The sequence below is a fragment of the Epinephelus moara genome, chromosome 6, assembly GCF_006386435.1.
Source record: "Epinephelus moara isolate mb chromosome 6, YSFRI_EMoa_1.0, whole genome shotgun sequence".
NCBI lineage: Eukaryota > Metazoa > Chordata > Actinopteri > Perciformes > Serranidae > Epinephelus > Epinephelus moara.
In genome coordinates, this window is record NC_065511.1 from 38,510,664 (window position 1) to 38,524,424 (window position 13,761).

A 13,761-nucleotide genomic window follows, 5' to 3' on the forward strand; every position below is an offset into this window, starting at 1 on the left:
CACAATGACTTTTATTGTGAAACCAGAATTAACACCTCGTGGTTGTGTGCCTCCATGAATCAGTCAAGTTGTGGTTACAGTTTACACCCATCTGTCCAGACTCACATGTAGTCAGGACAGTTAACAATGCTTCAAAAATGCATGTTGCTGCAAAGAAACTTTGCACACACATCTTCAAGCCGGAAGCACAGAAGACCTAAACAATCAGCACAGTTTTAAGGTTTCAGGACTAGAGTCATCCATTCCGTATCTGACCAAATGTCTCCCCTTCTGTTATATGCAAGAAGGTGTTTTTGCAGAACATTATGATGTCACAGTGAAGGTAACCTTTGAACTTTTGGATACGAAATGTCACCAACTCATCATGGTGAAATCCCGTCATAATTAGCGTATAAATTCTCAAGATGAGGCCAAACACGTCTTGTGATATCACAGTGACCTTGACTTTGACCACTACAATTAATTCATCCTTCAGTCCAACCAGACGTTTGTGTCAAATTTGAAGAAATTCCCTCAAGGCATTCTTGAGGTATCGCATTCACAAGAACAGGACAGATGGACGGACAGACAACTCAGAAGTGTTAGATCACAATTAGTATCAAATGATGGAGAGACGAACACCAAAAAATTTGTTTACAGGATTAATCACAGTTAATTTAGAGGAATATGAACATGATCACCAATTCTGATATTTGTTTATTGTAGAGCTGCAAATAAGTATTATTAGATTATTGGCTCAATGATTGATATAAAAAAAATCATCGTTAAAATGTAAAAAAATAGCACAAAAAAAAAATTCCTCACAGTTTCATGGACCCAAAGAAAACATCTTCAAACGTCTCATCTTGCCCGACCAACATGTCATAAATCCAGATATTCTGTTTATGATAATAGAAAACAAAAAAAGAGCAGATATCCACGCTTGAGAAGTCGAAACTAGTGATTTTTGATTATTTTTTACTGTTGATCACTACCAAAATAATTTTCAATTATTTTCTTACTAACAGTGTCGGCTGATTACAGTTTAATTTACTGTCTCCACATGCAGCAAAATGCGTTTGTCATTTTTATAGGGAAGCCATTGGAGTAGGAACTTCAATATTCATGTTAGGCAGACTCAACAGACAACATACTGACACTCTTTGTGTTCTTAAAGCCTTAAGATATCGGTAGAAGAGCTACAATGGAAATTTCTCCTGAGGGTGACACGAGAGAAAACGCCATAAATGACATAAAACCAAAATCAGTTAATTCTTTGGAGCATGGATAACAGTCCAGGTTGGGCTGCTCTGAACCAAACTGTTGAATGAAGAGTTAGACCATCTGAATGACCAACAACAGCACCCACTGGTCCCACCACTAGAGGGCATGAAAATGTTTTAGAGTAGCATCAGTCCACTTATGTGGTGGAGGAGAATCCACTACTACCTGAGGATATGTAGAGTACAGTGAGTACCCAGAAAAAAACCCAAATAACTACTTAATAAAGCTGCTTCTTGCTTTCTTGTTTTACTTGTATAAAGTATGAAGATCTTCTTTCACTACACCTTTCTGGCTGCATGTGAACGAACCTGTCACTCAGTGCAGGCTCTCATATACTCCTTGCTGTAGTCAGAAGCACAAGATGTCTCCAGTGTATCTCGGTATGTTCACATCTGTTGCGCTCATTTAAAAACCAGTTCATTTCCTCTCTGAGATCCAGGTCAGTGGTTTGGACCTGAGCTTCACTGGGACACATGTGGCCAAAAAACACACACGTACACAACCAGTAAGCACTATCAGTTTCTTTAAATCAATTTTCTGTTTGAGAGATATGTTAATTTGTTTTGATCAAATCATAGCCAGTATATTAGTGAGCCAATATTATCTTATCAGGGATGTGTTGGCATCAGGGTACGTTACCAAACAGATTTGTTTATTGTGTAAAAATTGAATATTGGCTGATGTAATACAAACAGATCTGTTTTGTATGACAAATTTTTTAATCTTGTGTGCACAAAATAATTGACTATAAATTCATATGCATATCTAACGACTTTAGATGCACACAGCCACCATATAATGGAGAGAACTCAGCTAATCAAGTTTAATTTTCGACAGAGTCCCCATAACCTTCAGGAGAAAATTCAGACTGTATGAGTTGTCTGGACACAACATAGAGGTGGCTTGAGAGCGCACGACTTGCAGCTAATAATGCTAACCCCATAAACAACACTAAACAATGGCAGGGGGTAATCAGGAGGTAGGCGCTCCGCTGCTGCGACGCCACCATCCTAATATTAGCGGTAACCCTTGTATAGGAGCTACTCAGAGTAGCTAGCCAATGGCAGCATTTCCCACAGAAATGAAACCTATGTGTGCTGGTAGCTAATGGCAGGGGGAGTGGTTTAAGGTGCCTCTGAATTCAGAGGTTTTATTTGGTCTGTGAATGCAGCACAGGTGGAACTCATGCATGCATTTTATTTTTTTCTACAGCAGCAGTTTGCTGAATTTGAGTCACAGGATGGAGAACTGAGAAGCAAATTGTTTGATCATCAGACAAAAGACATCCTCTCAATCAGTTTGTGGTTAGATTGATCAGATCAATGGATTATAGGAGCAGCAGCAGCAGAGATGAGTGAAAGCAAACTTCCATTTGCTGGTTAGACTCAGCACTGAACTGCAGGGTGAACTGTTTCCATGAGATCGCAGACAGTTTCATCTGATGTAGTTTGGACAGACAATAGACAACACACTAAAACTATATGAATTAACGAACGGTTAAGTTTCTCTTTCACTGCGCTTGGCGCTCTGCTGCTCCGTCTGTGCTCAGAGAATCATATAATCAAAATTGTGGCGGCAAATGCTGACATTGTGCACCACAAATGAATAAACTTAAGTGGGACACACGCACTAACATGCACATATGGCCGGATCAGCTTACCACAACAAAATTACAACACACAGTAAGTTTACACGCACAGTTAAGTCGAGCTGAACAACTTTACAGCTCTGAACATTTCGTCTGTCCAAAAATGCACCCCTCTGGATGTAGATTTTGCCATGTTGTTACTGGCTTCTCCTTCTGTTAAACATTCAATGCTATTTGACTTTTGGCCAAAGCAGAAACTGTGGAGCATGCACAGAGCGACCCAGGCAGTTTGGAACTGACTATATACATACAGGAGTAATGCGACTCCCAACCACATTATCTGGGTGTGTTAGTCCGAAATTTGATTTAGTACGATTTCAGGCGGACGTACATTTTTACATGTGTTTTAAAAGTAAGTTTTTAGTCAGACTAACACAATAAATCAATTTCTCAAATGTCATGTAAACATACTGACACACAGAGAGGGCTGACTTCATTCTCTGCTCAGGACGCCATTACTCCACTATACCTTTACATCGCAAATAGTGGATTGCTGCTGTGTTAATGCTCTGAATGTCGCATAAAACACCTTTAATTCCAGTTATAGAAATGAATTAATTTCAAAAATGCAAGTATTTGTCAATTATATACAGCTTTCGTCAACATATACTGTTTTTCATTGTTTCTTGTGTTTTAATTTTTCTCTTCTTTGATTTTAAAATTGTTCATATCTAAGCCATATAATAATGGACTGGTGATCATAGTGTCTCCCTGCCTTACACTACATGCTGGGATTTACGCCAGCCGACCCTTGACTTTTGCTAATGAGTAGGTCAAGTACAGTACATTAAGAAATATATCACAATGGGCTATCGCTGTGCAAATAATACAGGTAAATGGTCAAATAATAAGGTGACCATAAGCTTCACTAATTCAGCCTCACCACCCAGTGTGTTTGTATCTAACAAAGTAGAACTACTTAAGGTCAAGCTGTCAGGAAAATGAGAATTACTGTGAAATTCAAAGCTTTGTCTGAGTCCTCTGCTTTCAGAGTGACTTGCAGCAGGATAAGCAGCAGGATGATCAATGTCCTGCTTGAGAGCGTGAGTTATGACGTGCGAAGAGTCGAGGACTACTGACTTTTTATGGGAAAATAGCAGAGTGAATTTTTGAGAAGGAGCAGATAATCATTTGGAAAGCTACCTTCCTGTGAGCTCTCAGTCAGTAGGTTTCTCTGCACAGAGGCCCAGCAGAGAAGACGGCCACATCCGCTATTGATTTGGTTGTGTTATTGCCATTACAGCTGAACCTACCCCCCTTCCCCGATACTCCATATAGACTCAGCACTTCCTCTCACCAGGTAAAAGGAAATGGCTTTTCCACATGTGTTCTACAAGTCCTGCTTTCTGAAAATAATAAGCTAGGTGGCTCCACACTGAAACTTTTCTCCAATGGCTGTAACAAGCACTACGCTAAGTCTACTGGAGATGAACATCATGACTGTTCATGTTCACATAATGAAAAATAAAAACCTTTGTACAAGGAGACAGCAGACAGACTCAGCACTTATTTCAACCAAATTACAAGACTGCTTGTTTTCTCATTTATGTCTAGTGTTATCTAGCCATGAAGAGAATTTTGGTTTAATTAGCACAGATCTGCCTCTGAGATTTCTGCCATCATTCTAATACAAAAGAAGTGAATTAAATTTAATCTAAGGAGCACACAGCATTATAAAATTCAAAAGCAATACATCCTTCAAGAAACAGTGTCCCTGTTTCTCTGGATAACAAAAACGATGCCATAAATAATGTTTTATAGGGATACGCAGTTCCAAAGTAATCTGTTTTTTACCACTAAACTGGTGGAGGAACTTTAAAGGAGGGGGGCAGTGTCAGACACAAATGAGGTGTCCTCTGCAAAGTAATTGCCCCCCACTTGAAGCAAATAAACTGGCAGTCCAATGAGGAAAAGTAACAGGTGGGATGAACTGCTGACGTTTATTTGCGGCTGGCAACTGCCGTAAAGCGCTTGCTTTGCATCTAGTGATGCAGCTTAGTGCAATAGTCCACCCTCCACCCTCTCTTCCCCCTCTCTATCAGTCTCTCCTACCTTGGGTCAGGTTTGGGTGGCTGATTAGCATGATTTGATTACTATTACCCTATATTACTTTTACTACACATGTTTGGCCAAAGGTATCTTGATAAAGCTTACAATCCTGCTTATTTTTTAGGCAGGGTCAATGAGGGCAACTGGCTACTTCATTCATTCATTTACAATTTAAAGAACACTTGCCAATGTTACACAATTATTTCCACCTACTTCTATGTGCTTAATAGTTCTATGTTTTTTTGGTGTTTTTTTTTTCTTTTTTCTAACCTATCTTTGTCGAACTTCCCCATGGGAAAATTTTTGCTGCTCACAATAGTCTTTTCTTTGTCTCATGAGAAATAAATCTGCTTCTTATTTTGAGATTACCAAATTGTGAACTGTTTCTCCTAAACCACCCTCAGGAGACAAGGAGCAAAAAAATAAATTAGATAATTCAGCAGGAGTTCTTTTGCTGTGCTCTTAGGCTTCTCAGAGGTTTCTCAACTCTGAGAACAGATCAAATACAAAGTTGAGACTTCAATACCAGAAATCAGAAATACTTTATTGATCCCAGAGGGGAAATTGTGATTTGTTAGTTGCTCTGATGTAAAGAATAGAGAATTATAATAAGTAAGAATAAGAGTATGAAATAGAAGTATGTAAATGGTTGACGTGTTCCACCCACCCGAACACCGTTGCAGACAAAATAAACCCCCTCATGGCAATGGCACTTATCGCTGGCAGTGGCCTCCCGCAGGACAACTGGTGGTGTCCTATAGTGTCAGGCACTAGGGCGTTAGCTTCAGATCTTTTGATTTCTGTGGGTTGTGAGGTGAGGTAACAGTACATCCCACAGATGTTTGATCAGATTGGGATCTGGCGAATTTGGTTGTCAGATCGACGCCTTGAACTCTTTGTCACGTTCCTATTTCTATTAGGAAAATGCTAAATGCTATTCCTGAGCAGTTTTTGTGGTGTGGCATGGTACACTGTCCTGCTGGGAGGACACTGCCATAATGGGGGGTGCCTGGTCTGCACTGGTGTTTAAGTGGGTGGAGCGTGTCAGGTACCATCCACATGAATGTCAGAACCCAAGATTTCCCCGCAGAGCATTGCACTGTAACAAGATGATCAATGTTGTTCACTTCACCTGTCAGTGGTTTTAATATTTTGGCTGATCAGCGTATATACATTCAAAAGTTAATCACAGAAGACAAATTTCTGAAATTGTGCAGGCACATTCATCAGCCGATCAAGATTTGTTTTGTGTTTTAATGTTACCTCAGGTGCTGATTATTTCAGACAAATATAGATTTCTGCAGTGAGAGGAGAATAAGTGTTTAAGATCTTAAATAAGGATCGGGCTGAGACAAGAGGAAGTTTACATCTAAAGAGCTGAATTTAAGAAGGATGAGAAAATGGTGAAAATCACATTTTGATGTTGTAAAATAAGATAATCCTGTATTGGGATAAAGGGATAATGAATTTAAGCTCAGTTATATCTGAGAGAAAAAGGCTGGACAATAAAAGTTCTTAATTTTCCTTTTACTCTAATTTGTTATCCTTGTTTTAACTTTGAAGCCTCACGTTATATGTTTACTTCCATCTTTATGTGAATTGTTATGTGTGTAAGCTACACTACATGTTTTGAGGCCATGTCAAAATTAAAAAGAAATTCTCATTAAGAGCTACAAAAATAAATACTCACACTGAAGAAGCCTCGTTTGGCTTTGTAGCATCCTTTTACCTGTTTTGCCTGTTAGCTTGTAGCTGCTAACGCTAGCATCGTAACCAACGTCGTTAGCTAGTTAGCTAAAAGACTAACGTTCGTCAACCGTTAGTGACGTCACTTTAAGCTTCGAGAAAACGGTTTTAAAGTTATTTGCTCGGTTTATCGCCTGATTGTTTACTGTATAACTTTCTTAAAACTTATATTGACGCGTGTGTGGCCACTTTCAACAGTCACCACACACTCAACCTCTCCACATCAGCCAGCCCCCTTCACCGACAGCCTCCCCGCCCCGCCCCGGCCGCACCCCCCCGGCCCCGGCACTAACCTGGGCTCCCTGTGTGTAGCAGCGGGGGCGACGTGGGGACGTCTCGGCATTCTCTCCTCCATCTCCTTCCACCTTCTGTCTCGCTCCGTCCTCTCCCGGAGATAAACTCCAACTATGGGTTTTGTGGGTCTCGGTTTGACGGTCCTCCTGGCCTCTCTGGTCGCTCTCTGCTCCGCGGGTTCGGACGCGCCCCGGGGTGTCGCGGTCGGGTTCGTTTTTGACCCCAAAGCGACGTGTGAGCCGCTGTGCAGACACGGAGGGGTCTGCATCCGCAACAACACATGCTTCTGCTCCAAGGGCTATGAAGGGGAGACCTGCCAGTATGGTGATGTTACACACCTTTTATACACCTTTATATTCATGTGCATTTATATGTAAAATTTCCTCTATTAGAAAAGTGTATTTATTTAATTTCAACATGTTAGTACAATTATACAATACAGTTTAATGTGTTTTCCACCTCCTAGAAGAACTAATGCTTATAGATATTTATGGATGATACAGACTGATTGCTGTCATGCATTTGAATGCATTTACCTGTGGTAAGACAAACATCCGCATATACAGAGAAAAACAAACCACTATATGTGATTTAAGGCAGGTTTCATGTAAGTTGCATCAGTTTACTGCAGAAATTATGCAGAATGATTTGATTTTAGTTCAGTTTATTTGCACATACATGTGTAGAAATTACAGGAAAAGGGAATTAAAAGTAAAACATTGTGCAGGAGAGGTTAGAAGCCAAATTATAAAGAACTTAAAAAGATATCTCCCCTATTAAATAACAATCATACATAAAAAGAAAAGGATAAAAACTAAGATTGCATAATTTAATAAGCATTCCAGACGGACACGACAGTCTTTGCAAATAAGAGTCCTTTTCAGATGTTTGAGGGGGAAAGCATCTTGTTTATTGAGCATATTCCTCATCTTAATAACTAATTCGCTACTTACTTTAACAATACTTAAAGCAAAAATAAAGATGACTGAAACTTTGAGAGGCTTGTGTTAAAATCTTGTGTGTTCTCGTGTGACTGCAGCCAACTGTTACCCCAAATGTAAGAATGGAGGGACGTGTCTTCGCCCTGGAAAATGCAGATGTCTTCCAGGATATGGAGGGAGATACTGTCACAAAGGTAAGCAGGGTTTCCGTGCTGTGATTATGTAAACTAAACATCTGGTCGGTCCAACGGTGGTTGTGAAGTTGCTGACAGGGGTTGTGTGATCTGGAGGAGTCTGAAAGCCGTCTGCTTTATAAGTCAGCGTGGACATCAGTCTTCGTGCATCCATTCATCTGAATCCGTCCTGCAGTAACTGCTCTTCCATGTGATACAGTAGAAATATATCATCTCAGTCCAACACACAGCGGTTTCTGTTTTACCAGACACACACTAACCTTCAGTCAGAGAGTCGAAGAGCAAGATTTTTCCCAGGAACAAAACTGCAGCAGTAGTTCATGCAGTAAATATTTCTCCAGGGGCTCAACCTTAACTGTATCCTATCATAAATAAACCCCAGATTTATGTTATCACTATGAAGGTTGTTCTGTAGCTATCCTTGAGAAAGCTGTCCTCAGTATTTCTTGTCTGTGAATTTTGGGGATTTATCCAACCAGTAGTGGAGTTTCCATTCATAGAGTCACTCAGATCACACACAATGGGGTTTTAAAATATGGTCATGATATTATTTGAGAGGAAATATCTTTGAATGTCTTTAGTTTTTTGGCCAAACATTGAGTCAGGTCAAACCAATCCAGCAGTTATCTTCACATCACATCTTCACATAAATAACAGGCCAGGAAAAAACAAACAAATTATGTTCTTTAATCCTTCCCTTTTTCATTCAGATAATTATTTCTATAATTTTACCTCATAAAGCCTCTAAAAATTTGCTGTAAACACTTGAGGACAGGTCAGTTAAAACTACGTCTACTGATAGGTGTGATCTGTGTCTGTGTTTTTGCAGTGACGTGCGACGGGGGATGCTGGAACGGAGGCGAATGCACCGCCGTCAATGGAGTGGCCAAGTGTATCTGCCCCTCGAGCTGGACGGGCTCAAAATGCCAGGAGGGTCTGTTTATGGCCGTATCTAATTACCCTTTTAACACTACAGGTCAAAGTCACCAAATGGAGCCGGCTCTCTCAGCTGGAGCTGCTCATCATCATCATCATCAGCAGCAGCAGCAGCAGCAGCAGCAGCAGTGGCAGCTCTCTAAAAACATTTAAAATGCCTTTCCAGTTCCAAGTTGCTGTCGTGATGGGAAACATTCAGTCTGCCCTGAAGCCATTCATCTAACTTAGTGCTCATGAATGACATTTAAATTTTCGGCTTGTGGATGATTGAGACGTTCTTGGCAGTGAATTTTAGCTCAAATCGGGCTCAGCAGAAATGTCTCTTATTCCTCAGATAAACCTTGAGAGGCACAAGAACTTTTTGTTTCCCTGGTGAAGGTTTGTCCTCATATTTTTGGGCAGTAGAAGTAAAACAGACTTAACTTGGCTTCTTGGTTTTCTACTAAGGTGCACTCCATGAGAAATTAGGGCTCCACAGAACTAAATCAATCTTAATCTTTGGTCTAGATCAGCAAGTTAACTTTGCTGATCTTCTAAATTCAAAGTATCCACACTATTGTTTAGAGTTTTGCTTGTCGACCTCCCAAGAACCCAAAAATCACTGTGATGAATTAATGAAGACCGAGAATTGTTTTCCTTTCTGCTTACACTTTCACCTTTGATCTTAAGTTCTTTGGTTCCATCTGCAGCTACTAAGATTTAAAGAGTTCAACATTTTAGGAAATTATTTGCTTTTTTTTGTGGAGAGTGAGATGAGAAGAGTGATACCTCTTGAAGTGTTGGAAACAGCTAGCCTGGCCAAGAAGTAGTCCAGCGCATAACCACTTGTAAGACTACAACTTTTCGTTTTATGCCTCCATTTTTGTACAAATAACACTAATGAGATATATGTCAAATTAGGGTGCCTAGAGTTAGTTCGTGTTCTCACAGCAGCATTTACAAGCGGACCAGATCAAATGCCTTGTGTGAGAAAGCAGCTCTTGATTGGTCAGAATTTCCATGTGGGAAAAATCCAGGAAGTAAAGCAAACGTTGAAGAAGAGTACACTTGCAAGATAAATGTGACACTTTCTAATGTCACAATGGAGGGACAACTACGCAGGTTGATTTTAGCGCTGCTCATCGTGGACTATATTGCTGTCATTGTTCATTTTAGTCAAACCATACAGTTTGAAAACGAGGCGCGGCTCCAACTAGAAAACAATGTTTTGATGCATTGGATGTGCTGAATGTGCATATTAAGGCAGTACAGGAGGAGGTGCACATTAATAATCCTCCAGGACTGTAACATGCTCATGTTTAACCCAAACAATGTGTCATGTGACTGCAGTTGCTTCACATCCAGGTCAGAACACGTTTCCACCACAAATGAACCGCACCAGAGTTCGTTTGTAACCGGACTGAGACCACCTCTTCAAGAAGGTCTCAGTCCGGTTGTTTTGGTGCGCACCTGAGTGTGATTGCTGTGTTCACACCTGCCCAAACGAACCAAATGAACTTAATTCTGATTGTCCCGAACCAAACAGGGCAGGTGTGAAAGCACCTTTAGTGAGCTTTAGAGGTGCTGGTTACTGTAAGAAATGTTAGTGCCTTAAAATTTAGATGACTGAATTTGAGAAGCAAAGTTCAGGTCATTTTGTAATGATTCAAAACAAATAACCTTTTCTAGTCAAATAAACTTAAAAGGATTTTAGTACAACTGAATTAAAGCAGCAGTGAGTATGATTTTGGAGGATTTAGTGGCATCTAGTGGTGAGGATTGCAGATTGCAACCAGCTGAAACTTCTGCCGATTAGAATTCCTTAAGTGTTTTCACCAGGAGCTGAAATATCACCAGAGGTCTTCTGGTCTCCAGAACAAACAGACCAAGTGATTCAAACTGGTAAAAACACTGAATAAAGCAGTTTCACTTCACAAATAACGTGTTTCTCCAACGCTGTTGGGCTCATTGGAGATGGGCCACGAACCTGATAATATGTGCCCATCTTTTTTTTCGATGATAACTTAAGATCCAGACGTTGAGGAGTTTTTTAGAGGGAGCTGAAATATTTGCAGAGGTCTCTTTCTCTCCAAAACAAACACCAGTAAAAACACTGAATAAATCAGGTTCACGTTTCGCTGCTCGTCGCTGAGGGGCTGCTAACTACGGTTGCTAATGCTACAACGCAAATGGCCTTATCTAGAGCCAGTGTTTGGTTTGTCCGTTGTGGGCTACTGTAGAAACATGACAGTGCAACAAAGCAGAAAGTTTAAGGCAGCCCTACCAACATTTGTAAGTTAAAACAAATACTCTTTTTACAGTGAGCCAGGCTAGCTGTTACCCTGCTTCCAGTCTTTATGCTAAGCTAAGTTAGTCAGCTGCAGGCTGACAAATATGACAAGTGTTTTGATTCTCTCACTTTACTTGCTAGACAACAATTAAGCACATTTCTTAAAATATAAAACTATTCCTTTAACTCATCTAAATGTCTCCAGAGCATTTTTCGGCACCCAGTAAATGTTTTACACCTGCAGCTAAAGCTCAGATCTCTAAGAATGTCTTTCTTTTGTTCCCTGCGCAGCAATCTGTCCCCAAGGCTGCAGGAACGGGGGAGTCTGTGTGGCTCCAGGAATCTGCAGCTGTCCGGAGGGATGGCTGGGTGGCGCCTGCCACACTGGTGAGTTCAAACTGGTCCCAGAGACCAAACACTTCCATATGCATCACTGCACTTTACAAGCACAGTTTGTTTTGTCTCTCTTCTTCCTCTCCTGCTTGTTCAGACAGTTTTGTTTCAGTTGCGCTCTCCCATGATGCCTGTTAACTGTCAGAGATTGATATAAATCGGATGTATGTGTCTGCTCAGGGAAAGTTTTCAGTTCAGTGTTTTACCAGATGTTACATGGGAACAAATCTCACCTCTGTTTCTGGATTCGTGGTGTTTGGATTTACAAGCCCTTCGCAGTCACTTACATGTTTTTCAGGTTTAACAAATAACAAACACTTGTGTGGTTTCTTTTGTCTGCAGCTGTGTGCGCTCAGTCCTGCCTGAATGGAGGGAAGTGCATTTCACCAAACAAATGCCGCTGTCGCCCCCCTTTCTCTGGCCCTCGCTGCGAGGAGAGGAAAAAGTCACACTAGTGTGACCCTGCTGGGGTCAAAGGTCAAAGAGGCCCAATAAGGGACTTAATGCTGACGGGGACAATTCAATTTTTAAGCTGAAACTTTTGTAGTTTTTACATTTTTTTTTATCCTGTATGCAATTCTTTTATAAGAATCCTTGAACCTGTTTGTTCTCATTTGACTGTATAAACATGTCCTGTACTGTAATTTGTCATTAAATGAGTTAAAAAGTGAAATGCAGTAATTATTGAAGCTCATTTAACCAAAACAAAAGCATAGAAATAGTACATGTCTTTATTTTGTCACTTGTACCACAGTGTTATCTGGTGTTTACAGAAGTTTTATTTAGAAAACAAACCTATATATAACTCCAACAGGCGGCCATGATCCAGTCAAACAATATATTAATGAAAGCGATAAAGAAAATTAAACAGATTTGTGTTAAATGGCAGCATATTCATATCAATGTCTTGAGTCTGAAACAAGTTACTGATGTGTACCATCCAGATCAGGCGCAATTAAAAGCAGACTTATTTTCCTCATAAGAAACAAACAGTGCACATCAGTTTGATAAAAGGCTATAATTTGGCTAAACTGTGACAACTCTAAAACTAAAAGCTTGCTGGTAATAACCTACATCTGATAAATGAATCATGACTAAAACTGATCCATTTGTCATTTACTTATTTTACATAATACTGAGCAGCAACACACACACATCTGTAGGAAGTCTCTCTGCTGATGCATTTAACAGATGTGTTACTGTGAGCCTTGAGGTAGTGATATACAGGGGCGGACAGACAAGTGCAATACATCAAGTCCCCCTGTTAGCCTTCAAATGTGCACACAGCCACACACATCCATCAACATCCACACACACACACACACACTCACACGCCCACGCAACAATTTATGATGCTCTCTTTTTGCTTTGTGCATTCTGTAGCTTCTTTCATCCCATTTTTCGTTTCCCATCATGCCTGTGACGCCTGTAAAGGTGCAAACATACATTTATTAAAACTTGGATTTCACATACTGCACATTTAAATATGTCCAAAGTGGTAGAACGAATATCATGTATATATTTGTGTAGCATGAGGAGCCTAAAAGAATGCTTCACCTGCGAAATGATCATTTGTATATCACTTACTCAGTGCGTGTTACCCTTAAATTTGTGAAGAATCCAAAAAAAGAGCACATACTTCATGAACTAAAGTAAACAGGGACCACGTTTAACAAACATAAAAAACTGTATCAAAACCTTCATTTACAGACTCTAAACAACTTGTGCAGTATAATCCAAGTTTCATTTATCCAGTCGTAAGCTCAGTACTTCTCAAACACAGGCATTTACAATAAAACATTAGTGTAGCGTTCCCTTATATGCCTGGCCACGCTTGCACGTATGAGCTCCACTTGAGCAGAGTTCAAACTCATGTGCGGGCCCAGGCACACTACTCATTTGCACACGAGACTGTTTTCACTGACTTGTTTTAGATCATAATGTTTTAGTGAAAAGGAATGCGTTTGGGATGAGAAGACAACAAGATAAATGATGATTATACTGCATGAGTTGAGAGTCTGTTTTGCT

General features: G+C 40.2%; 2 protein-coding genes across 3 annotated transcripts in view; one reads left to right on the top strand and one right to left on the bottom strand.

Moving 5' to 3' along the window:
• Positions 1-6,994: 6,994 nt before the first annotated feature.
• On the top strand, positions 6,995-12,365 carry seraf (Schwann cell-specific EGF-like repeat autocrine factor). The gene is made up of 5 exons (XM_050046929.1): positions 6,995-7,324; positions 8,040-8,135; positions 8,965-9,069; positions 11,632-11,727; positions 12,076-12,365. Exons 1-5 carry the CDS (start codon positions 7,114-7,116, stop codon positions 12,186-12,188), a joined length of 621 nt encoding a protein of 206 aa, XP_049902886.1. The 5' UTR covers positions 6,995-7,113; the 3' UTR covers positions 12,189-12,365.
• Positions 12,366-12,434: 69 nt separating this feature from the next.
• vwde (von Willebrand factor D and EGF domains) overlaps positions 12,435-13,761 on the bottom strand; it is a 42,465-nt gene continuing 41,138 nt past the window's right edge. Inside the window, exon 31 of one of the 2 annotated variants that reach the window (XM_050046910.1) lies at positions 12,435-13,159. In XM_050046910.1, coding sequence (XP_049902867.1) covers positions 13,145-13,159 — 15 coding nt within the window. In that variant the 3' untranslated portion in view covers positions 12,435-13,144. The remainder of the gene's footprint in view (positions 13,160-13,761) is intronic. The other variant, XM_050046911.1, reaches the window with a different exon arrangement.